Consider the following 27,747-nt stretch of genomic DNA (forward strand, 5'->3'; position numbering starts at 1 on the left):
CCTTTCTAGTGACACATATTGTCGGTCAGTTTTGGTGGGACACGTGACACCAGAAGGCTCATATCAACACAAACCTGTCTCACCTGTTACACACTCTTTATCGCTTCTTCTCAGGGTATAACGTGTCTTGACTAGCTGAGAATTTTTTTTCTCCCAACAATGCTCATGTTTGACTAGAAAGAAGGAGGTCCGAAAAGCTTTCACTGTCTGGATTGTGTAACACCACCAAATCAAGCGGTGTAATTCACAGGGATTCCATGACACTTTGAGAACTGAACAGAATCTTCATTGTCGGACTTGGTGCTCCAAACACAGCTTTCAAAGGGTCATGGGTGAGTTTTTAAACTTTATTTCAAAAGGTTCTTATGATTTGGCAAGCTGTGGTGTTGTGGTAGGCTACTTAGGTTATATATATGTATACAGGGTGCGATTTGCCTTTTTGGATTCCCCCCTCCGCTATGGTCTATGAATTCCTGCCTCTGCTGAATTACTTTTATTAAAAAAAACTAAAAACATCCCGCGAACCTGCTTTGACGTCCCGATATGAATCAAATGATTCGCGATACACGCTTTGAAGTCCCGATCTGAATCAAATGATTCGTGATCCGTTTGGAGCCCTTCGAAACTGTGAATCATTTTACGACGTAATGGTTTAGTGGTTCCCAAACCTGTGCTGGAGGACCCCCTGCCCTGCACATTTTGCATGTCTCCCTAATCAGACACACCCAATTTAGTTCTTGCAGTCTCTACTAACGAGCTGATGAGCGGAAACAGGTGTGTAAGATAAGGGTGAGCGTGATTTCACCAAGTACATCATGTTCCTGGATCAACATCCTTGTTGATGCCTAGTCTTCCGGAAAGGAATAGAAGAAGAAGAATCCTTGTTGATCCTGGAACAACATTCCAATCAACCAATCAGAACTGAGATCTAACTTTTCAGGAAATATGTTTTAGGCTTACAATCAAGGTTAGGTACTTCTACACCCTTGTTAATCAGCTATCATTTCCCACTGATTTTAGGAATAAATTATGGGTAGGTTTAGGGGTATGGACTGGGTTAAGTCTATATTTTTGGACAGTTATGTTGATCCAGGATTATCAAAAGATGTTGATCCAGGAACATGTCTTATTTGGCAAAATCACGGCGACCATTAGATAAGGGAGCCATACAAAAGGTGCAGGGCAGGGGGGCCTCCAGGACAGATTTTGGGAAAAAGCTCCATTGTGTTCTTTGCTCGCTTCCTCTATATAATTTATTTGTTGTTTGAATAACCAAGGAAATTAAATCATTACAATTGAAAGGATCACGTTAAAAACAGTTTCCTTAAAAACATTTCATAATTTTTTTTCAAAAGCAACCCCCCCCCCCAGAATTTTTTTTTATTGAAATACCAAGATCTATGGCTATTTTCATGAAAAGATCAATGTATTTTAAAGAAACAAATAGTGGTTATTATGTATATATACGGTACTGTATCTAGGGTTCATGTGAATTGTATAATTTGTAGGGCTGTCAAATGATTAAGCACGATAAATCACATCCAAAATAAAAGTTTTGTTTACATAATATATGTGTGTATACTGTGTATATTTATTATGTATATATAAATACACACACATGCATGTATATATTTAAGAAGAATATGTTATGTTTATATATTAAATATATTTATATATAAAATAAAATATAAGAATATAAATATATAAATGTATATACATGTAAATATTTTCTAAATATATAATTTATGTGTGTGTATTTATATATACATAATAAATATACCCTGTACACATACATATATTATGTAAACAAAACTTTTATTTTGGATGTGATTAATCGTGATTAATCATTTGACAGCCCTAATAATTTGATAAGTAAGCAATAAATGACAAACAAGTGACAGATGGGTTAGGCTGAGCTGCTTTCGTATCATTTTTTATTTTAATATTATTACTAACATAGCTGTATGTATTTATTTATTCACTGATTTACTTAGTGTGACACATTTGGTAAAAAAAAAAAAAAACTTGAAATGACACCAACACATGACGCTTTTAGCTTACCTGATCACAAACTATGCTTGGCATTCAGACTGCTAAAACACATAAGGGTTACTGGAAATCAGATGAAATGCCACTGTGAATCATGCAAAGTGTTCTTTGTACTGCTATGCATTCTTGAGTTTAAGTCCCTCAGGTTCAGCTCACACCTGTATGCCTGTTGAAACACATTGCCCATCGCTGTCCAGCTCCAGTAGGCTATTGCACTTGAGTCACATAAATCCTACCGCCTATCTCTTTGGCATGTTTTTTCATGCCTTTCACATAATTAGACGTATTTGTCCGTAGGGTAATCTGATGATTGAGAATCTGATGATTGAGAAAGTACACCAGAGTAACATTATTGGCGGCCCATATGAAATCTTTTTTTGCATTAACTTTAGGGAGAAATTTGGAGAATGTATATAAATATGTTAAGATGTATTTTAGATGGTTATCAGTAGATGAAAACATAATTTACAATCCAAAATATTACATATTTCATAGAACACTCCAGTTTACTAACCACCAATGGCTTCACCCCTTACTTCTGTTATTTTTAGAGGTGCTTGTGCTTATGGACTTTGAGGCCACCATGCCAGATGAGTTGACGGTATGTGTAGGGGATGTTGTGAAGAATGTCTCAAAGGGCAAAGAGGAAGGATGGCTGGAGGGAGAGCTGAGAGGAAAGAGAGGCATGTTCCCTTGCAACTTCGCCAAGGTCTGGACCCGTAGAGCACTCTTTCCATATCTTTCCTAGTAGCCTTAATGGTACTTTTCAGAATGGCTATTTTCTCCTTACAGGAAGTGCCTGTTTATTTAATAGGGGAAAGCAACAGAGAGCCAAGAAGCATAAGGAAATGTAAGTTTCTATTATAAGTTAAATAACAAACATGAACATAAAATCGTAAATGAATCTTTTAGGTGAACGAATCACTTGTTTTCTTCAATTCACTGAATTATTTTCTATACAAGTTTATATAAGTCCCATTTGAAGTGTGTGACTTAAGACCGACTATAGCTAGTACGAACCGATTAAATTTGAGTGCTGGCTGTGCAGATGCAATATGATTGGCTGGACCGAATGAACTAATATACCCTTCATAATCCGAATCGTTGTTGAGAGTCTCTCGGAGTGGCTCAAGACGGGTGGAAGAATTAAAAATGGCTGATGATAGTAATTAAAATGACATATGGACATATTGAAATTGTTGATATAGTTTGTTAAAAGTGGTGCAAATATTGGTATTTTGTCTAATTTTTGAACGAATCAATGAGTCGATGATTCATTCATCGTCAATGACTCGCTCATACACGCAAAGCGAAACTCGTCACCTCCTCTTGTGCACTGTTAATCTTATTAATGAATCGGTTTACTTGGATGAATCAAAGTCACAATAACAGATATGTTTCCTTTGAAATATTCAGATTTTGTTGTAGATATGTTTTCTTTTTTTTTAAAAGACATTTTCTTAAACTACATTCGAATCTTGGTCCACAGGCGTTGGCATCTGAAGCTGTCCAAAGCCGACTTGGTAAACTAAAATAAGTAACGCTAGTCTAATGAAAGGTTTGTGCGTCCACATCCGGTCTCAAATTATACCCACTAAAATCCATAGGCTGTTACTATATCCACCATAAAATAGTGTTTGTCATAAACGTGAAGTACTTGTAAAAGTGAAAGCTGGAAGTGCTTTTGCAGTCTAGCTCAGTTCGGTTTGTCCTCACACACTAACGTGCTGACATGTTGCATATGTTTTCCACTTACTTCCCCGCTCCAGCGAAGAAACCAAAGGTACAGACGAGGAAATGTGAGGTGGCTTTTCCCTATACCCCCCTGAATGAAGACGAGCTGGCGCTGGTGGTCGGGGAGACCATCGAGATTCTCAGAGAGGTAATAAAGTTCCGCGTTTCTATAAACTCCATTGATGGAGTCTTATGTGGATGGTTTCATGTCTTACTAGCAAGTTTTGCTTTTGCTTTCTGTGAGCAAAAGTGCTTGTCTTTAATAATTTCATCGTCCTTGTGAACAGAAAAAAAACACACCCTCACGTATTTTCAAATCTATATTTTTCTTTCAACAGATATATGAAAAAAAAATATATATATAACAGTTTTATGCAGTATTTTGGATCCATCAAATGAGTAAATGTACTGTACATGTGGGAAGTCTTTGTTTCCAAATCAGATTTTACCTTTAGAAATGTCTGTTGTTGTTGTTGTTGTTGTTGTTGTTGTTGTTTTTAAACAAATGTTCTGCTATACTTTCCTATACTTTCTATTTTGTCTGGCAGATAGAAGATGGGTGGTGGATGGGAAAGAAAAATAACAGAGTTGGAGCCTTTCCATCAAATTTTGTGAAGGAAATTTTTGTCCATTCAAATGGTGAGGTTGTGCACAAACTGGAGCTTGCATTTCTTTTGCATATCTAGCATAATCTAATATGACATTATTATTATTATTATTATTATTATACAATGGATACAGTGCTCACCATAATTGTTGTGACAAAGATTGTTGTAACTTGGGAATCCACACATGTTTCCTGAAGAGTGTTTTTGTCAGGTGCATGTTTATAGTTCTGGGGGCCCTAAGCAGCCCCCTCATTAGAAATGGCCCCCTCCAGACCGCGGGGCCCCACGCAATTGCGTGCTGCCTAAACACTGTACTGTTTGTCAGACATGTCTGACTGTTTTGGATTTGGTTGGATTCTGGTTAGCCTAAGGTTTGTCTGATGTTGCTTGCTGTTTTATTCTTGTTTCACAGCCTTACAATGGCTTCTTCACTTTTGCTGGCAAAACTCTGGTCCTAATGTTAACAAATGGCAATAACAGAGTCCAAAGTTCCCAGAAGCTTAGAACTAAGACTAAATACCAAATATTTAAATAGTTGAGTAATCATCTGTTCAAACATCTGTGTTCTGCAGATGGCAAGACAACTGAAGCCACAGCCAGGCCTAAACTCTCTGAAGTCTTCAGTAAAGAGGTGAATATTATATTATGTTATGTTATATTGTATTATATTATATTATATATTATAATTTACGTTTGAATTTTTTTCATACAGGCAAAAGTACAACAGAGACCAAGTTTACGGAGAAAAGCATCAAGTGGTGAGAAGTCTAAAAACATGCCATGCCATATAGATGATGTTGGTACAGTAATTAAATGCTGTTTAGCTGTTTCTTGAGGTTGTACTCTTCAACTTGAAGAGGTCTGAATAACACTATTCCCATAATAGACAGTGACAGAGAACACAGAGTCTTAAGACAAAGCTTACGCAGTTATCAGTGAATGAATAGATCTATTCTTAAAGGACTTCCCTAAGGGTTTCATACCAGAAGAGTGGCAACATGTGCTTTCAGATTCACCCACCTAACCTACAGGGCAAATCTGTTAAGGAAAAGCCCAACTTGCTAATAAGATAATCACAATGTTGTCACTACATATTTAATTTCAACACAGCGAAAGAATGTTGTCAGGCCATGTTCGACTACACAGCTGTTGCCGAAGACGAGTTGAACCTGAAGAAGGGAGACGTGATAGCAATCATCAACAAGGTGTGTCATTGGTGACCAAATGACTGCTTTCTATTTATACGGCACGCAGTACATTTTCTAAAGGAAAACAGTTACCTCAGCAGATTTGTATGTTAAGGATAATATACAGTCAGGTGGTCATGGCGGCAAAATAATAAATAATCAGGTGATAAGAATGCCAACACAAAATAATATTGTATCATCCTAAGGTGGTGTATTTTGTGATAAATACAGCATTATCTTGCTTTAAAACATAAAAACTTTAATCAATGCTGAACTTAACAAATAAACTCAAAAAGACTGATTATTTGATCAAAAATATAGTAAAACAGTAATATTGTGAATGTCACCAAGACTGATTATTTGTCAAAAATGTAAAACAGGAATGTATCTCTTTATGCTCACAAAGACGCGCTGATTATTTTTGATCAAAATAAATCTTTGATAATAGTGTTACAACAGGCTCCCGTAATATTGAATGAAAAAAATTTCCCATTACAATAAAACAGTAATTTTAAGTTGCGCTGCTTATTATTTTTGTGAAATAATCAGTGTTGAATAGTCGCGCTGCTTATTATTTTTGTGAAAACTGATATTTTTTTTATTTTTGATAAATCTTTGATGAATAGAGAGTTCAAAAGAACAGCGTTTATTAAAAATAGAAATCTTTTGTAACATTATAAATGTCTTTACTGACACTTTTATTAACTTTAATGCATCCTTGCTGAATAAAAGTATTTGTTTCTTAAAATCTTACTGACCTCAAATTTTTGAAAAGTGGTATGTAATGAAAATGGGTTTGGAGTGATATCTTACGTGTATTTATAACTGACTACATCCTCATTTGTTTGTTTATACCCCATATACAAGTTTGTGTCTTTTCCTGGGCAGTGATTCAGTTTTGTGCTTCTATTTTCTTTCTCTTTTCCCTGAACCACTGAGGACGATGGCTGGTGGGAGGGGGAGCTGAACGGACACAGGGGCTTTTTTCCCGATAACTTCGTCATGGTGATCCCAGCGGATGCTCTTCATGTGAGTGTGGGACAGAGAAATGTTCTCATGATTGGCCCATTTGTGCACTGTTAGAGAATGGGAGTCTCCCTTTTGTCAACACTGCTCTGGACTGTTAGTAATGTGTTGGCTCAGAAAACCGATTTTAGGCCAAAGGACATTTGTTCTAGTTTACAAATAGTTAAATTTTAAGTTGGAACAGACCAGAGGTTATAAATCTGTTTATAATACATTGATCCTGTCTGTGATTACACAAGAAGGCTAACTGCGGTCTATACATGACTGTATTTTCTTCCTGTTACTTTGGGATTATTAAAAGAGATTGACTCAGAGGTTTCCATTAGAAGAGAGGAACACTAAAAACGGCGACTTGATTCCTCCTACATGGAAAGAGTGTGAGCTATATCTTGTTCGGAAGGACTAATCTGCATTTTGTTGAATATTTCTTGTTTCTGACAGACTGGTGATGCAGGACAGCCACCGGTGAGACATGGCTCTCAGAAAAATGCAGGTAAGACATCAGATCCTGTCATAGCATAAGGGCTGGTTTGACAAGTTGCTGGAAATGTTTTAGGGGGTGTGTGAGCTGGTTTCATAAGATGAAAAGGATCTTGTAATATAACATTTAAATTTTTGCATACTGTTTTGTATAACTCGGATGTCTTCATTAAATATAGGATATAGTTCATCAAAAGACACAAATAAGTACTTTAATCCCAGTTAAGCTGGAATTCATCGTTGGTAAATGATGATTCTTGAGTTATGGTTTTAATGAAGGAAAAGTAATCATTGTCTAACACAGTAGTTGCATACTTCCCTTTTTTTAAAATCAGACACAATCTTTATTAGACACTGCTAAGAAACTTTTTATCTGGAGGAAGTTTAAGCTCAGTTTTTAACTGTGTGTGTACAAAGAATATGAACATTTAATAAATCCCTCTATTAAATTTATACAGTGCTGAGCAGGCTTTATTATTACACTATACGATTTTATAATCAGCTTGACTTTTCAGAGGAATTAACATGTTTAATATTAGCTTATGTTTGGTAGTTCACAAACATTCTCTGATGGAAACACAGGTTCTGCACCTGTTATTGATAACTGTCATTTCTAGGACAGGAAGAAGGCTTTTGGTTATCTCATGTTTTGTTTTGCACTCGAGCATGAAACTCCATTTCCCCTCCGGCTGATCAGATTTGTTTTTTTTTTCTGCAGAATTATCTGTGATAGTATTAAAGTGATCTTAAAAGCCAGGAAATGTAGTGCAAGAATCTCTGTTCATTACTGAAGTTTTAAATCTGACTACATACACATAACACTCGTTACCACAAACCGCTCTAAGAAACACTGATGCAGCTGTGTGGGGCTGTGACAGGAAGTCGTAGGCCATGAAGAGATGTCATGTGAGCAGACTCTAGAGAAAGGCAAGGGCAAAGCGGAGTACCCCTGTGCTCTCTACATATAAATGCCTTCATATGGACATAGGGTTTTAATGTTGGAATACTGACAAAACTCAGAAGGTATGTATAGACACTATTTATTCTTAAGTATTTTCAAGCCTTGGATGTTAGTGTTCTCTACATGCTAGATGTGTTTGCAGTTGAAATCGCTTGTCTTATGACTTCAGGCATTTAGAAAGTCACAGAATTGGGTTTTTAATAGGTTTTTTGGAAGATTTGGTTTCGAAAGAAAAGATCTTGTCATATTCATCCTGATGGGAGATGAAATAATGTTCTGTATGAGAGAGGATGTTTACTCGATGAAATTACATGTGATATTTATGGCTTTGGTAAGATCTGCGATTGCTTTTGATTTTGTCTTAGATTGTGACTTTAATGTCTGATTTTGACTCCACAAGGGTAATTCTGAACGAGCACAGAGATTTGATGTTTTTGTAGGACAAAGTTTAAAGGCTGGTAATACTTGAACTCATTCGGGTTTATTAAGGGAACCCATGAGATTTTTTTGTGTAGCCACAGGAAACAGCAGGCCGGCTCATTTTTCACGGAAAGTTCCCATGCCACTGAGATTGTGAGAATGCTTCAAAGTGATGTTTATTTTGTGCTGATATTTTAAACGTTTGTAAAGGGCAAATTATGAAAAAAGAATGAGGGTGCTGCTGGCTGGCCTCCTCTGGTGTTCCATGGACAAAAGATACTCTGTAACGGTACAAAAAAAAAATAAAACCTTGGCTGGAGGGTTTTTTTTTTTTTTTTTTTTTTTTTGGTACAGTTGTTAGTAGCAAAACCGGGGAAGGGAAAAGAGAAAACAAAAGCACAAATGCATAAAAGATGCATAAAATTCTGCTGTCAGAATTTAATGAAACATCATGATACTGACTGCCAAATCTTCTTACATCTCAGTGAACCAGATGCCAGTGATGGACCAGAACAGCTCTGACACAAACCCAAAAACGGAGACTAAAAGTAATAATTCTGAACACACCCATAAATACCTTGCTAAAGTGTAACATCCTGTATTGATGATTGAATTCTAAATATCCGAGCGCATTTAAAAGCACTGCTTTTCTGAGGAAATGTACTCATCATGATAATACTTATCTCGCCTTTGCCCTCTCTGTTCTTTGCACAGGTGAGAAACCAGACACTAAAGATTTTCGAAATGACCCACCTGGTAAAATTAAGTTGCCTGGTTTACACAAACCACCCATTCCACCACCACCAGTGAAGGAGAAGCCCATAAAACTAGTACCAAAGTAAGTGATGCCTCATCATCTTCGAGCATATGACCTTCTGTGATGCTCGTGAGTAATGCTTAATTAAGTAATGGCAAAAATATTTAATTAATCTGAAACACAAAAGTTTGAATCTCCTTCCATCGGTCAGATTTATAATGCTGAGGGACTGAATTCCCCCTCATTAGACAATCATTTAGCATGCTATGTTACTCTAAAGGGCCTGTGAATGCTCAGTCTTGCAAAGAGCGATGGAATATTTTATGAGTTACTGAGAGACTAAACAAACTCAAACTGTTTCCTGTTTTTTCCTGTGAGACTGAGTCTTCAGGCAGAGCTTACAGAGAGAACTATCATTCTGACTGTAACACATGCACAAACGTAAGACATTACTGTCAATTACCAGATAGATTAAACCTTTTCCACAACAAATCAAAGTAGTGCATTGTTTGGAAAAAAGCTGTCTGTACTTTAAAACACATTAGACACAAATTGATAACATATTCACCATGTTACAGATGCTGATGTTTATTTTGATTTCAGTGCAGAGAACAGTGCTGTTACATTGAAACTGCACTGAAAATCAGCGGTTCATGCTTGCTTTGTATTTGTGTATTTTAAGTACACAGAAGTTTCTTCAATGTGTGTTAATGCATTGTAATAAATATTTCCCCCTTAGAAATGAAGAGCCACAACTTGTCTCGCCTAAACAGCCCCCAGCTTCACCAGTACAGAAAGAGTTTAAAGTAAATAAGGAGGTTAAAGAGAAAACCCCTGAGCAGTTTGATGATGTAGATGTGTCCTCCGAGAAACTGAGCCATCCCACAGCCAACAGAGCCAAACCTCCACAGAGAAGACCACCAACAGCCCTCACCTCAGCCGGACAAGTGAGCTTAATTTGAGTTGATTGTTGAATTTCAACAAAATGAATCAAGTATTGATTATTTAATCAGACTTGTGATTTTCAGTGCTTGAGGTGTGCCAATCAAACCAAATCATGTCAGGGGAGGTGCTTGAAGAATGATATTAAAAATTAGGGCTGTCGATCAATTAAAATAATGAATCATGGTTATATATAATAATTATAAAAATGTAGTCGATGTAGTAGTTTTTAAATGACTTAAGTAAATGTTAATACGTTCTAATGTCTTGATAAATAATGCAAATGACATCTTTTTCTCATAAAGGTTCCAGCTGAAATTGACAACAATGAAACTTCAGAAGAGAAAGATGGATTACCACAAAATATTCCAGAGGTTTGGATAACTCTTTATAATAGCTTTCATTCATAATATTATTACGTTATATAATGCTTCACAGATCAGATCAGCTCATGTGCCTTCAAATATTTAAAACGGGATTCATACACTGTATTATCATATAGATTCATGTTTGAAAGCACATTAACTATTGATCTGTTAAACATTTATATAATGTATTAAAGAGCTATTAATGAAAGTTGTTCTAAAGTGTTACCAAAGGTTGGAAAATTAATGGCATTACATTATGGAATTATATTTATAAAACATCTCCTTAAATATCTGGTATATTCTACTGTTCAAAAGTTTGAGGGCGGTAAGGTTTTTAATGTTTTTGATGAAAAATACAATAAAAGCAGTTATATTGAGAAATATTATTACAATTTAAAACTTTTCTATTTAAATCTCTTTGGAAATGTAGTTTATTCCTGTGATGGGAAAAGCTGAATTTTTACTTCAGTGTTCAGTGTCACACGATCCTTCAGATTTGGTGATTTGGTACTCAAAAAAACATTTCTTATGTGCTCTTAATATTTTTGTGGAAACCATGATACATTTGTTTCAGGATTCTTTACTGAATAGAAAGTTTAGAAGAACAAAATTTCTTTTAAATCTTTTGTAACAGTGTAAAAGTCTTTACTGTCACTTATCAATTAAACATGCCCTTGTGCAAAATTATCAGTTTCTTAAATAAATAAATAACTTTTGAGCAGTAATGTACATGTAAAGCATTTATTAACATTTTGTTATCTTGTCCTGGAAGTTATATCCCTCTTCATCCCTCAGTTGCTCAGCTGCTGGTATTTTTTTTTTCCACAGGCTACAGAACCTCAGTCATCACCTTCCACCAAGACAGACCAGGAAGCTAAGACCACTTCATCCACCAAGACACGGACTGAAAGCAAAGCTGTGGCTCAGGAGGAGAGCGCTTCCCTGGCCTTTGTGCTGACAGAACTCAAAGATCTCCGCATGTCACTGGATCTCCTCAAAGCACAGCATGAGTGAGTATAAACCCCTAACTCCCACACCTGAATGACCATATCACACATTTCTCTTATTGCAATCTACCTCTTTAATGACCAGGAGAGACATAAAGGAGCTTAAAGATGAACTGAAGGACGAGATGGAAAAAAGAATGAGATTACAGGTGAGTGGTGAGATTTGAGTCTGTTCTGAGTATAATTTTGTGGAGGTAATAAAGTCTCATTTTATTATATATGACAATATATGCATCTTGTAGAGTTCCCAGAAATACCATATTAAAAATTCTGACATATTTGTGGCTTTACGTTCTTCAAAGACTCTGAAGTAGTGTAACAGAATTAGATCAAACTTTATTTCAGTTGTTTGAGCAACAAACAAGAAAAAAAGGAAAAAACAGAAGTAGATTGCAGTGATTTGTTTTTTACAACAGAGTTTCTCATACAGTAAAAATAAATAAATTTAAATCCTGTATTCCAAATTAAATCTAGTTGGCAATGGCACACAAAAAAAAAAAAACATAAGTACCATCTTCATCCTCAAGAGAGCAGCAGTGAGATAAAAAAAATTCAACCTGTTTGAACTGATAGAACCTCCAAACATCTGCATCACATAAAGGATACCTGTGCCATCCATAAACAACCTTAAAAGTAGCCAAATATATATCTGGCAGTTTTAAACTTTAATAAAATGACTTTTAACAATATTTCTTAACTGAAGGGTTTTTTTTTTTTTTTAATTTTTTTTTAATTTTTTTTTAATTTTTTTTACTTCAGAATAATCGCATCCAGTTTTTTACACCGTAGAATTTAAATATAGTCTCACCTTAATGCTGGTCTTCCATTGTTGCTGAGTACAACTTATTAAATAGTATTTTAATGCTTATAGGATGAAGTGGAGGCTTTGAGGAAAAAACATTGAACACCAGGAGTTTTTCACTACCCCCGGTGATCCTTCTCTGGGATATGGACGTAAAGGCTACAGGAAGAGGATGTTGAGGGGATGAAAATCCAGCACATGTGACTGATTGATTAATTCTTGGTTGAGTGGCCTAGAAGCTAGAGCTCCATTCAGATAGCAGAACTACAAAAAGAGTTTTTGATTTCTCATACTCTGCTTATGAGCTCTTTTGGCTGTGGGAGTCTTCGCCACTCATTTCTTAAGACATATGTGCATTTTGAAATGTGTAAATATCAGATATCCAATATCTTATTTTAATGGAAATTCAGGGATTATGTAGGTCATATTTTAAGGTATTAACACACTTTCTATTATTAATATATTTCTGCTTTGAGGTTGTGTTCTGTAACAAATAAATCAATAGATGGTTCCACTGATGTTGTACAAATGTTTTTGCTTAAAGCCTGATTTACCCAGAGACGTTCATGATAAGCATGACATGGCATCTTTTTTTAAAGCACAAATGTTTTGACTGTGTTATGATATATAACAAGATGTCTTTATTTTTCTGAGTGAAATATACAATTGTAAAAAAACAGAACTGGTATAAAATGCACGCAGCCTTTATGAACTTAAAGTATTAAAATTATTTTTTCATAACCCTACGACCTGATTGAAAAGAATCTTATGAAATGACACAAAACACAATTTTATTGGCTCCAGGTCATTTGTGACAAATTATTACACAGCAAATGTTGTTTAAAAGCTCTGAATGACGTGAACAGGCTTTGCTTTGACACTAACCAGAATGTGAAAGTCCTTTTTCCCTTGGTGAAGATGTGATGTGAGACTGGTGCGGATTTCATTTCCCTTTAGACCGAAAACAGCATCTGGAAACCATATGGAATACATTAGATCTTCATAGTCTGACTAATCATTGGGAATGGACTATATTTAATGACATACAGACTAATTCCAAATAGAAATATGTTTGTAAGGTTTGTAGGTTGAATTACAGTGATGACAGTACCATCAATCAAAACAGACTCAAATTCTTGCCTTTTTCGGGCTCATCTATGTGGGTTCTCAACATATTAGGTGCCCTATGAGCATTTCTCAAGTTTACTTTTAGTTAAACAATGTAAAGCTCAATGATATTTAAATAAAACACATCTTGCCATGATCTCTTCGTATTCCACATTCCATAGTCTGAGGGAACTTTTGAACTAGAAATAAAACGATGCAATAACATCAATGGGGTGAGCAAATTTAACTTTCTCATGAAAGACAAGATGCCCAAAAAACAACCATAAAATTTATTGTAAAACGCACATGAAGATCTGATTAACCAGGTGTGCAAATATGTGATTTAATATTTGTTACTGATGTGCACTGATGGAGTTTTAACAGAAGATTGCTTGCCAAATCAAGTCTTGATTGTTTTAACCTGCATCTGCTGATTGGTATAACCATGTTACTTGAGATTCAGAAAAGAAAAAAAGGGCTTTATTTAGGAATGCATAATATATATTGGTACCATATCAGTTATGAGTTGTTAGACATTATGAAAGTATATCAATATTGGGCGATATTGGATTTTTCTTGTGCAGGCTCATTTCAAAATCCCACTTTTTTATGTTCACATTTTACCATCCATCTCTCAAAACTAATCTTAAAATCATTGCAAATCTCAAAGTAATATCTAGTTTTCATATACATTATAATGTTGTGATGCCTATTTGCTATTTCACATTGTTGCATTTAAAACAATTAACTTTAGCTTTTTTATTTTTTATTTATTTAGACAAATTAGTATAAATCATGAAAATAATTATATCATCTGCATCAAATTTTAATTTCTGTTCAGAGTTACTACATGATTTGACATGGGGGACTTTTTTTAAAAAAAGTACAAAAATAGCAAGGAAAAAAATCTATACACAATAAATGGCATGGTGCAAAAGTGCATTTGCTTTCAGTGAATTCTAATAATCATGTACAATTCACAAATAATTTTTAAACATCAACTCTGACATCAAAGTCTAAATTCGTGCTTTAAAATGACTTTTTAATAAGCACCATGACATGGGGACTGACAGCAACCAAATGTTGCATACAGAACAGCTGTACCCGTGGTCTGTAGGATTACAATAACATCAGTATTTGGAAACACTGTCCATTACCAGTCTGCACTCAACCAGTGAAATGGCTTGAGTTTATGTTCAGGAGTGTTAGTAGTAGTGCACTCTTCCAATAGTGCCTGTTCCTGTTCCCAGAATATCTGGCTGTCCGTTTCTCCAGATTTCCCTGATGATCCTCTCCCTTTCCTCCAATCGCTGTGCCCGCTCCAGCTCCTCAGCTGAGGTGAACACGTTCCTGCTCAGAGTCCCGTCTGGGGTGATGAGGTGGTTGCTCATGGGGATCTCTGTGGTGCTGTGCTGAATAGATGACTCCAGGCCTACTGCATCTTCCTCCTCCTCATCATCGCTCTCCTCATCTTCCTCCTCCTCCTCCTCACTATAGTCTTTCAGATGTTTTTTCTCTGGCATGGGGGACGCCGTAGTGGTCCGAGGCTTGCAGGAAATCCGGATGACCAAGAGGCAGAGAGTGAGCACCAGGCCAAAACAGACACCGATGACAAAGTAAAGGCCGAAACTCTCTGGATTGGCTGAACAGACGGGGAAATGAGTCTGGTTTATTCACTGGAACATATTTGTATTCTATTAACCTGAGCTGCATGTTAAACATGGGAAAAGCACAGACCTTTAATGTGAGCATAAGCAGCAATAGTGTTGCTCAAGAAATCCATCTCCTTCCTTTTCACATTCATCCTGGCTTTGTCCTGTGTTTCTAAACCTAGAGGATAAAAAAAAATGTTTTTGAAAATAATGTTTATAAATGTGAGTGGTACTTGTTTCCAGCACATGCTACAGTGTGGCTGCTAATGTGTTCTGGGAGTTTCTGGGTGAAATTAGCATTAAATATGTATATTATAAGATTACAGTAAGTTTTCAAATAAAGAATAAATTCTAAATTCTAAAATTACAAAAAAAAAAAAAAAAAATCAATCAGTTAGCATTTTTTTTTGTTGTTCTAAATTTTTATAGTTGAAATCAGCTGTAAAAAATAATATTATGAAATGAAGTAAGTTATCAAATAAGGAATAAATTCAGAATTTAAGAAAGAAATCTAAAATCTAAAATTGTAAAATTCTAATAAAATTAAATATTTTCAAGAATTTCAGCCAAAAACAAAAAAATAGGCCAAAGGTCAAGCCTCTGTGTTCCAAAAGCAAAAGTAACAGGCTAGTCAAACTGAGCATTTTATTCAGTCACAGAGCTACTACAATTCTCTGGCACCGTGAGACACAGTATAGACACACTATATATAACTATTCAGTAAAAACATCCTCAAATCTACAGCCCATCCCTGCTCCTATTGTGAGGTCAAAAGGTCAGCATTGCCAAGAGCTAGTGGGGCCCATTTCCTTTACAAATCTCCACCTAATGGAGTGTAGCCAGTAGTCAGACTCTTTTGTATCTGAATAAAGGACATGATACAATACTCTTCCATAATGACGTCCATCTGAATACATCTGCAGCATTTTCCTTTCCTGTTTTGTTTGTGTCCGTAGTATATTTCCTCTCTGACTCTTTTCCCTTCTAACTGTGAACTCCCAAGGAAGATTTATATTTCCAAGGGCCAACAAATACAGCTACACCCTCACATACAGTATGAGGGCAAGAGTTTCGGGGGCTTATATTTATATCCCCAAACAAACATATCCTCCCTATGACAGTATGACAGTTCTGTGCCTGGTTCTTATCTCAGTCCGCAATGCATTGAAGGCGCCACAGAAAACGTGGAGAACTGGGGTCATGTTTGCTTGCCGGATCTTACCACACTTCCTGTGTCCCCCCGCTCCTCTTTTATATCCATCCACTAAAGAACCTTCTGCTGACTTTGACTTTTCTTGCTCGCTTTTGTTCTCTGTCTGACATCATTGCTGTACACATACTGTTTAAGTATGCAAACTCAGTGATTTAAATGTGCTTAAATGACAGTGATTACACATTATCATAACAGCTGGAAGTTCAGTGCCTTGCTCAAGGGACTCACCTCAGTCACGATACTGACCTACAATCCCTGCAAGTACTGAGACTCGAACCTACGACCTTTGGGTTACAAGTCAGACTCTCTAACCTTATATTCTTATATTCTTAGAATCTTATATTCTAAGTTTTCTGTTGTCATATGATAGCTTTGTGTTTAACTTTGTTTTTCACAGAAAATTTTAATATCTTTGAAATACTTCCATTTGTATTCCATAAAAGAAAGAAAGTCATACAGGAAATATCAATGACTGAAGTGATGAGTGAACTATTCCTTTAAGAATTCTTTAGTGTCAGTTATAAAACATAATTAAAATGTGGAATTAATACACAGTTGTTTTCTAGAATTGAATAAGCATACGATTCCCAGTTGTTGAAATAGTCCCAAAACAAAACAACAATGCATAACATAACAAAACAAAACAAAATGCATAGCAACTATAAAACAAATAGAGTCAGCCTAGAAATAAATGCAATGAGATTTACCACATAAAGCAGTCAGTTTCTCTTCATGGTGCACTGTTTTTGTTTTAGATGGGTCAAACTTCTCACTCTGGATATGGCCTTGTGTCCTCAGAATATCTTGGGTCTTCGTCTATACACTGACAAACACACACACACACACACACACACAGAGAGAGAGAGAGAGACGCACAACCTTGTCAGACCACATCACATCTAAAATCACTGAGGCATCTGCAGTGCAAACAAATGACAGGCGCCAGATTGTGCTGTGCACACAGGAAGTCAGCTTGAGATCTAACAGCATAAAACCGATTCACATTTCATCTATGAAAATGCAATAATTCATATCCCAGATAGGAATCTACATGATGAATGAGTCGTTCTCAAACTTAGCAGGAGTGAACTGAATTAGAAAAATAAATCACAGTGTGAACCGGCTGAACAGAAGCATTGGGAATAAATGTTTCAATATTAACCTTTGTGTTCATTTTTGTCAGCTTTCTTCATATGTTACAAGGTACTAGCCTAAATGATTCAGTTTGTGCCAGTTATAATGCTTCTAGACATTTGGCCCAAGCTTAGAAATATTTCATAGGCAGATGGTGTGAAAAATTTGCAGAAACAGGAGGTTTCTTTCGGGTTGGTTTAGTAAAGCCCCTTTGCTTTGCAGTGCCGATTTGGATCTAGCTGACTCTTGGAAGCTTGTAATGTGGATAGAAACCACAGCCAGTGAGCATTACAAATTTTGACCCACATGGCAAACCCAGGAATGACCCAGAAGAGAGACAGTATGAAGAAAGCGCATGTCCCTGTTGTGTTCCTGTCTGAATTATTGCAGTGGCTGATCCAGAAAGTCCATAACACCGATGCACTAATAAAAAATCTCCAGAAAAATGTTCACTCTACTAGCTCTGTTTAACTCTTCACTCACAGCACAGTCACATCTAAGTGGAGTCTAACGGCAAATGGAGACATGTTTAAAGCCTATCTAAACATCTATTAACCTGCCATGTTGTTTTGTTTGTGTTTTGTTTTTCCCCTGAGGAGGAAATTATTTGCACGCCTCCTGCCCTCATGCGCCTCCTGCCCTCATTGACATGCCCTCATGTCAATCCAACATCAGCACTTTTTTTTCTCTGACCTCATGTTCTGCTCCAAAGCAGATGTTGCATTTAAACATGACAAAGAAAGCATAGGGGAAAATGCCAGCGTATATTATATACTGATGTCTGGGGACATTAATAAGACTCGGAGGACATTTATTGGGTTTAGGTAACTATAGGCACACCTGCATTAATTTACTTATATATATATATATATATATATATATATAGAAAAAAACATGAAATATTATTACAATTGAAAATATATTTAATATTTAACTTTATATTTAATAATATTTTATATATTTTAAAGTGTAATTTATTCCTGTGATGGCAAAGCTGAAATTTCAGTAAAATGTTTGTAACATTAAAAATGTTTTTACTGTCAACTTGTTGTGCAGTTTGGAAAAAAACTGTAACATCCATAAGACATGAAATAAGTAACAAATAATAAAGACTTAATTGTTTATATTTCATAAGTAAGAAATGAAGCAGGCCCTTGAAAACAATTTTTTCTATAGCCATCATTAATCAGATCCCAAATAAACACTTTGACTTTTAATACAATACTTATGCAAGAAATAAAACCCAGTACAAGAAAGCCACACAAGCCAAGAAGCAGAAAGAAAAAAGCAATAAGGTAAGGTTTCAAATCAGTTAGCAGAGAATAAATTGCTGGCAAAAAAAATGAAATCATTTTCTCACTCATCTTTAGTCTAGCCATACATGATTTTTTTAAAAATGTATAATTTTGAGAGAGGAAAAAAAATGCTCTGGAATTCCAGATAAAGCAACTATGCATTAATATGACTTAGAAACCAATGTCTGCACTGCACTTAAAAGTTGATTTAATTTTTAAAAAAGATGCCAAAGCAAACACTGCCTATATCACAAAGCATGGGAAAAGGCCAGAAATACTCATTCTAAATTAAACATTGTTTGCTTAAAGGCTCGGGAGAGACAGAGGAAGTCCAGAAACAGTCATATCTGGTGATAATTCTTGTCTTTTCCACAATAAGAAGACCACAATAGCATTTCCTTCCCCTGAATCTGTCTCTATCCGACAGGAAAAATTGAGACCTAGTGCAAATACAGCCCCCCCGATTTGTTTCTCTGTTTTTCTCATTAAGTTGTCTGTCCAAATAAAGAGTGTAAGTGGATGATTTATTGGGGACAAAGTGACAGGCCAAAGACCTCTGGAGCGATTCCTTTTTCTGCTAATCATTGAACAGAAGCTTCAGTCTTGATCACCGAGGGACACATCAGTCAAAAACAACCTGACCGAACGACATTGTAAAGCACTCAAAAATATCATCACAAAGCATGAACAGAATTTACTCCAAAACTTTAAAGGCTGTAATTGAATTCACCAATATCAAAAGAAAAACATAACCCGAGCAGCCAGCGCAGCCTTCTCGTTCATATGACACACCACCAGCCAAAACAAGCAAATGGATATTTCTGATACTAAGAAATGTTCTTTCAGCCACTGGAATTTCCTGGCACAGTGGTTGAACCACTTGTGGTCTTCTTGGCAAAGGGCTTGGTGACTGATACTCTACTTTAAATCTAAATATAATTGTTTTTTGTTTTTTTTTGTCTCAATAGACTATTCCCAAACTGTGGACAGGCCGGAGGAGGTAGGCTAATATCAATATACAAAATACTCTTAATGACTATTTTATTCTGTCAGCCTCTGTAGAAAACAACGTTATCATGACTGGAGTTGCTTTGAGGAGTGTTTGCTCTCCTAAAATGTCCTTTTAAGATCAAAAAGTTCACTTCAAAAATGAAGTAATTAGTTATCCCATAAACAGCAATGTTGGAAAATGGAGAGAGGGGGGCCAAATGTGTCCCTGAACACACATTTGAAACTTTAAAACATTGCTTTTATCATAATTTTTCTGTTTGGTAGAACGCTACAACCCTAACATCCTCATAATCTTGAGCTTTTCCATAAACAACCGTCCAAAAGCGTTGTAGAAGTACTGACTGTGCAATCTCTCAGCCAGTATGAAGCCCCTCGGGTCTCATTTTCTCCCATCAGGCAGATTCACCTGAACACCAACCGTGTCCAGAATTGTCACAACAAATCAAAGTTAGAAGCTCAATGTAGCTTCCAAAACCTCAGATGTGAGGGTAACTGTCCAACTAGTGAACTTGGACACATTTCTACCAGCTGTGTTGCCTGTAAAACTGCTCAGGAGGGTTGCATGGTAAAAGCATTCGCAATGTGAATTAGCTTGAGCTCCTTTACAGGCCTGGACCTCACCATGACATTTCCAAAACAGTGTAGAGTGTCTTTCTTTCTTGTTTCTCTTGACAGAGGTTCTAGCAGATTAGGCCGTGTAACTCATTTGGACTGTGTTTCCTGCCAGTAGCTCTTACTGAGGGGGATATTTAATTTGGAGCCAAGTCAGACATGTGGTTGCCATCAGATTCTTGACCCCTGCACTAAACGTGGAGTTGACCCTAAAGACGCATGCCAGCCGAGAAAGATGATACTAAACGAACACCACACAAGCTCCTTTTCTTCATTTTCCTGAAATGCACAAATCCCTGCACAAACCTTACTCTTTAAAGGACTTTTATAACCCATGAAGGAATTTTATTTTTCTGATAAATGTTAAAAATTATGCACATAAGACTCATATCAATATCAACAGCCTTATACTATACAACCACTTCTGTTCAAAAGTTTGTGGGTCATTAAGTTTACTTATTTTTTATTTCAAAAATTATTACTTTATTTAACAAGGATGAAAGTAGTGACATTTATAATGTTACAAAAGATTTATATATCAAATGAATATTCTTTTGAACTGTCTAATCAAAGAATCCTGAAAAAAAAGGAATTCCACAAAAATATCAAGCAGCAAAACTGTTTTCAATGTTGATAATAATAAGAAATTATTATTGAGCACCAAATCAGCACACTAAATGATTTCTGAAGGATCATGTGACACTGAAAACTGGGGTAATGGCTGCTGAAAATTCAGCTTTGCATCACAGGAATAAATTACATTTTATACTATTAAAATATTTCATGATATTATATATAATATTGTCTTTACTGTATTTTTATCAAAATGCAGCCTTGAGCAAAATACACTTAAAGGTATATTTCACTCCAAAATGAAAATGTTGTCATTAATCACTTACCCCCATGTCGTTCCAAACCCATAAATGCTTCGTTTGTCTTCGGAACACAATTTAAGATATCTTGGATGAAAACCGGGAGGTTTGTGACTGTCCCATAGACTCCCAAGTAAAATACACTGTCAAGGTCCAGAAAAGTATGAAAGACATAATCAGAATCGGCATCACCGTAGCGCCATTTTGGAGGATATGTGGCGCAGCTGACAGAGAAGAGCGTACGCTGCCTGCGTACAGCTCAGATTCTCCAAAATGGCACTACGCTGATGTGGAGAGACACAGAGGAGACGAATTGTTGAATAAAATCGTTATTTTTGTTTTCTTCGCATACAAAAAGTATTCTTGTTGCTTCATAACATTACGGTTTAACCACTGATGGCAGATGGACTATTATGATGATGCTTTTCATACTCTTTCTGGACCTTGACAGTGTAATTTACTTAGCAGTCTCTGGGACAGCCACAAGCCTCCCGGTTTTCATCCAAAATATCTTAAATTGTGTTCCGAAGACGAACAAAGCTTTTATGGGTTTGGAACAACATGGGGCTAAGTGAATAATGACAAAATGTTCATTTTGGGGTGGAGTATCCCTTTAAATCTTACTGACCCCAAAATTATCATATTATATACTTTTTTTATATTATATACTATTAGTTTTTTTTGTTGTTGTTTTTTTTTTTACATGACCAACATTTTACACTGACTGATGAATTGGGATGCAGTTAAAATCTTCAAAAATGCTGCTAGAAGTTAAAAGCCTTTTCAGATTATTTTCATGTTGTGTGTACCATTCAATGTTCTTAAATAACACAGGGTGTTAGGGTGCCAGCCTGGGTTGTCAGTGGGGGTTGTGTGCCTGAAGGCTGTGCTCTTGGGTGTTAATGTGGACCAGATGTGTGTCTCAAAGGAGCCAAAGAGCCTCAATAGTTTTCTATGCAAATGCAGAGTAGAAAAACACTTCTTCTAATGATGTGTGTTTCATGTACCCTGATCTTTGGCTCCATTCCACCTCTAGGGTCAATAGGGCCAAAACACTCTATATGGGAATGGATGAGAATGCAACAGTCTCTACCCATTGCTAAAACCCTAAAATAAAAGCAATTAATACTTGTTTTAGTTTTAAAACCTTAAGGAGACCTATTATGAAAATGAGAGCGTGGCTTATTTGGATTTAATTAATCATGTGCATCTGCAGTCACGTTCCTGCTAGTTTGGGTTCAGTGTGAATAGCACAGAGAGTATGTGGATGATGGGACAACTAAACCTCAGGTGATCCCAGCTCTAAAGCTCCACAAATAGCACAGTGATTTCATCTGCAGCTCGATCTGGGTCTGGAGGCCTTTGCAGATCCTAAGAAACATGCTGGATCCATTACGCAGACCCTCTGATTAATGTACGACACAAAACATGCGGTCCATCTTTCCCATGGGTGGGTGGGCATTGTTAACCCCATATCGGCCAAAGAACTTAAAAGCATTAACATAGCGCAAGTACTAAGGTGTGTGAGAGCAAACAGATCAAAGAAAGCTGTGATTGGATAAGGAATTTAGGAGTAGCCAATCACTGATCAGGATTATGATCCTTTTCTTTTTGGTTCTATTACATACTTTTATCTTTTTTTGCAGAAATTAATGATTTTTATGTTTTCTGTAAAGCACTTTGTAAACTTTTACAAACTATTTGTGCATATTTATACTTAATTTGTATATATATATATATATATATAGTATTGTATATATATATATACACACAGCTTTATTTACTTGATATATATGTCTTAAAAGCTGTCAAAGAGAACAGCATACAGAGAACAAATGATGTTTAACTTTGTACACACCCATGTTTAATCTCATTCCAAGGGATGTACTAATTAATTCCCTTTAACTGTATTTTTGCTCCATAAAGTGAGATTGACACTCTTAATGCATTTGTAAATCAAGCCAATAGCATTAATTGAGCAAACGCATACCACTCAGATGAGATTTTGTGCTATATTATCTGGGGTTTTCTGTATTGTTGGATTTATTCTCTCAATCAAAATCCACAAGCTCATAAAAACAGAGATGGGGAAAGAAAGAATGTTTGGGAGGTGTTTAAAAGCACAGACTGACATAGTCAAACCTTCAGAGGAGCAAAAGGAGTGTCAGTGTAAATATTCCTCTGAATCAAACAAACTTAGATAAGGCATAGCAGAGTAAAAGCCTTTCCCTGTCTTCAGAGCAGTCATTTGAAAGTTGATACATTTGAGTGCCAATGAAATTGTGAAGAATTGAACTTGAACGCTCTGAGACAAATTCAGACTATAAAAGTGCATGTCAGTGTCATTTGATGCCATTGATGCTTGTGACCAAATGACACTGACATCAAATCTTACAGTGCCATATCTCATTTAAGAGTGGAAGGGAATATTATAAGTGAATATATTAATAATAAATGAGATAAGTAATACATTTTGGACTGTTCCTCACACAACTGTATTACTTTCGAACTGCTTCTCACACAAAACTTAAGATTTGCAATGGAGTATAATGTGTATATAATATTGTTATATTAATATAACATAAAAAATCATATGAACCACTTTTATGATACTTTTATAACGCGTCCTATGATTACCTAGTCAGCACTATATTTTGTGAATATGTGGGTTGCTGTAGTCGTTTCATCACAAAAATGTGGATACAGCAGTATTTACAAATGCATTTAGATTAGAGATTGACCTATGACCTTCCCTAAATCGACAAACTATGTTAACTTCCAGCACTACAGAAGATAAGGTGGCTGACTAATCAACAGTAGAGAGTGTGTGCAGAAGAAAGCAGATGCTCAGAGCAGGGTTGAACAGATATGAACACAAGTCAGCCATCTCTAAACAAAAAACAGCTGTGAGTTTTGCACGTCTCTCCATCGGGGTATAAATCAAAACTAACATTGCATACCAAAACAAACTAAGACTTTAACAATCAGCTGCCTTAAAGGTACGAGACTTTGAATAGATTTTCATGTCAAAGGTAAATTTAAATGGTCATTTTTAATAACTAAAAAAGGTGTGGCATGTAAACACAGGGCTGTTTAACTACTGACTTGGATCTTGGACAAGAAAACCCCTTTTAGTTGACGAAACACATCAGCCATGCATGAAGCCCTCACCTCAGCCACCTGGTCATGTTACATTATTATTGACCTTCCCGCAGATAAGCACACAATGAGCCCGGGTGTTTATTTTTATAATGATAAAACATTAACCAATTTACAGCTGCAGCTCTGGCCCTAACACAACTTATATTAGGGATGCTTCTCTCCAGAACTTGGATCAAACTCTCATGCTGGAAAACATCCATAAACACACATAAACACGCTTCATGCAGTGCAAAATTATCTAAAATAACTTCCATCCGCACAGATGATATCTCTGGTTGGTGGATTCAATAATCATAACCTTACAGGACATGATTCATGATCATATGAGTCAACAAATTCATAGAGATGTGACATGTGCCAGAGCTCTATATTTACAACACTCAGCATCATCACATTCATGTAAAAAAAAAAAAAAATTAAATAAATAAATGATATGCATTATATGTGTGTGTATGTATATATATATATATACTTATATATATATATATATATATATATATGTGTGTGTGTGTGTGTGTGTGTGTGTGTGTGTGTGTGTGTGTGTGTGTGTGTGTGTGTGTGTGTGTGTGTGTGTATGTGTGTGTATGCTTAAAATATTAGGATATTAAGATATTATATTAGGATATAATAGAGAATAAACATTTTATGCTTAAAATATTTATTTCTGGTTTTAAGCAGTCTACCAAAGTGAGGTTTATGCTTAAAACAAGAACAATAACAATACAAAACTAAACTTAATTCAAGACATGTTTCCTGAAAGAAAAAAAGTCTCTCTGGGACTATTTTGCCTCTCAAGAAAATATATCTTGTTTTAAGGATGTTTAGATATCTTTACTGAAACACAAAACACAAATGCGGTGCAGAACATCACAGAACCATTTCTTATCAATTTTCATACAGTGCAACAGGATTACTAAAGTTATATCAATGTAATATCACTAAATATGGCATGCTTAAAGGACAGAAACTTACCACATATAAATCTCAAAGCTGTTCTCCTACAGCATCAGACTTACTGGGAAGTTTCGTCCAGAATTGACCATTCAGAACATTCAGACCAATGACCGTTCAGCAGTGTATGTGTCTGCCTCAGTTTGACTCTGTATTACAAGCAGTTCACTCCCTTTCAGCCGTTCGCTACAAGCAGCAGGAAAAGCTGTCACAGAGTCCTCACACGCAGAAGGAAGAAAGACATGGAGTGAGAGAGGGAGAGGGAGGAAAAGGGAAAAAAGTGGTGCAGCCTTAAATGGGCAGGGTTTGGGAAAGAAAAAAGGGAGGGGAGAAGGGGTCTTTCCCCTGTTGTTAAGGAAACAGCCATGAAAAGCCAACTCCAGACCAATTAACTAAGATTTTCCACACTGAATAAAACATGGCAGAACAGAAGAATGAAAGAGCCTTTGAGAGATTCACTGACTGAACAGGGAGTGTTTGCTTCAGTTTGGGGACGCTACTTTGAAACTGTAGCTTGCCAAGCTACATCCTAATAATAATTGAAAGCAGTTCACTGTACAGAACTACACTGAATCTACTGTTTTGAAAAAGTAGCTAGCTAAACTTCAAGCATCAATCAAAATGTAGACAACTACACTGAAGTAGCCTAGTCTCACTTTTTTTAGTTAAGATACTTCCCAACACTCATTGGTGCTAAGCCTGTCACATAATATAACAATTAACACAACAAAATCTAAACTTAGTGTGTTCATTTGTTTTACTAAATGGCTAGTTTTATGTAGTACACAAACTAGTCATTTGAGGTAAATAAAAGTCAAACTGACAAATGACTACTAAATAAGATAAGAAAATTTCATCAAAGATAGCATATTTATAATATATACACCATCATTCAAAATAATAATAATAATAATAATAATAATATATATATATATATATATATATATATATATATATATATATATATATATATATATATATATTACAATTTCAAAAATCATTTTAGAATGATTTCTGAAGGATCATGTGACACTGACTAAATAAATGACTGCCAAAAATCAGCTTTGCCATCACAGGAATAAATAAATATTTTTTTCACGTGCAGCTTTGGTGACTATAAGAGACATCTTTCAAAAACAAAAACATCAGTGACCATATATTCAGGAGTATTTGGACTCGGCCTAGACTCAAAACAATCTCTACACAACTGGCAGATATACCACCTGTCCCATGGGCTGATTTACACTCCAGTGCAGCAGCTCTTCAAAGCCAGTAGGGAGCATGGGGGAGCAAAATTGGAGACAGACCAGTGGGAGGCAAAGGCTGTCTTGGTTGGACCTGTCCTACATAAACCCAGCGCTCCCTTTTAAAATTAAGGAGTGAATTACAAGAACATCCAAAGCTTAAGGAATGAGTGGGGCGATGTGCACTTATCAATGGCATATTTGTCAAAAGCAGGCCATTAGGTCTGAAGATGCACAAATGTGTTTATGGGAGAAAGCTGCTATGGGCACGGTGCAGAGAGGAGGATATCACAGGCAAGATCGTGCTTGTCTGCTGAGACCATAACCGAGGTGAGATGAGGTGATAAAGCTCACCAGGTGTGTTAGCTGATGAATGTGCGTGAAAGGAAAGTCGTACTTCAGTTAACACTGCTTGAGATATGGAATGGAGATCTACACAACTTTTACTTATCTGTCATTTTAGATTCATTTTGTTTGCAAAATTCGATTTTTGATCTATCTATTTATATCTACATCTATGTATATCTACTGTATATCATTATGTATCTATATAGCATCTATATACACTACCATTCAAAAGTTTGAGGTCAGATTTTGTGTTTTTGAAAGAAGTTTCTTAAGCTCACCAAGGCAGCATTTATTTGATCAAAACTACAGTAAAAACTGTACTATTGCTAAATGTTATTAAAATTTTAAAAAACTCTTTTCTATTTTAATATACAGTATTTTATAATGTATTTCTATGTAATTTATTTCTATGATTTTCAGCAGCCATTACTCCAGTCTTCAGTGTCACATGATCCTTCAGAAATCATTCTAATGATGTTGTGCTCAAAATCATTTCTTATTATTATCAATGTTAAAAACACCTGTGTGTTGCTTAATGGTTTTGTAGAAAACCTTTTTAAATTTTTAAAAATGTATTCTCTCTTTTGATCAAATTAAAAAATAACAACTTAAAAAAAATTTTTTAATTGACTTTTTATAACATTATAAATTAAATGTGTTTACTGCCATTGATCAATTTAATAATAAAAGTATTAGTTTCTTTAAAAAAAAATAACAATAATAATAATAACACGTATAGACCCCAAACTTTTGAATTGAGGCTTCAGTTATATCTGCAACAACTATATGACTGCTATGCAGAATA

At 35.7% G+C, this 27,747-nt stretch overlaps 2 protein-coding genes across 3 annotated transcripts; one reads left to right on the top strand and one right to left on the bottom strand.

The window, feature by feature from the left end:
• Nucleotides 1-62: 62 nt before the first annotated feature.
• Nucleotides 63-12,859, top strand: LOC109104971 (CD2-associated protein-like). Of its 2 annotated transcripts, XM_019118300.2 has the most exons (17): nt 63-332; nt 2,601-2,758; nt 2,842-2,899; nt 3,819-3,931; nt 4,332-4,422; nt 4,964-5,022; nt 5,104-5,149; nt 5,502-5,596; nt 6,509-6,607; nt 7,046-7,097; nt 8,951-9,013; nt 9,180-9,303; nt 9,962-10,169; nt 10,470-10,538; nt 11,361-11,542; nt 11,625-11,688; nt 12,411-12,859. In XM_019118300.2, the coding sequence occupies exons 1-17, from the start codon at nt 329-331 to the stop codon at nt 12,441-12,443; spliced, it is 1,518 nt and encodes a 505-aa protein (XP_018973845.1). In that variant the 5' UTR covers nt 63-328; the 3' UTR covers nt 12,444-12,859. The 2 variants fall into 2 exon arrangements, with proteins under 2 accessions (XP_018973845.1, XP_018973847.1); XM_019118302.2 differs by lacking the exon at nt 10,470-10,538 and having other exon boundaries at nt 68-332.
• A 1,399-nt stretch (nt 12,860-14,258) lies between these two features.
• Nucleotides 14,259-25,607, bottom strand: LOC122148021 (protein eva-1 homolog B-like). Its single transcript, XM_042772900.1, has 4 exons — nt 25,372-25,607; nt 17,021-17,136; nt 15,186-15,278; nt 14,259-15,090 (listed from the first exon to the last, which is right to left on the bottom strand). Exons 3-4 carry the CDS (start codon nt 15,250-15,252, stop codon nt 14,654-14,656), a joined length of 504 nt encoding a protein of 167 aa, XP_042628834.1. The 5' UTR covers nt 15,253-15,278; nt 17,021-17,136; nt 25,372-25,607; the 3' UTR covers nt 14,259-14,653.
• Nucleotides 25,608-27,747: the final 2,140 nt, after the last annotated feature.

The sequence above is a fragment of the Cyprinus carpio genome, chromosome A16 (assembly GCF_018340385.1).
Source record: "Cyprinus carpio isolate SPL01 chromosome A16, ASM1834038v1, whole genome shotgun sequence".
NCBI classification, from domain to species: domain Eukaryota; kingdom Metazoa; phylum Chordata; class Actinopteri; order Cypriniformes; family Cyprinidae; genus Cyprinus; species Cyprinus carpio.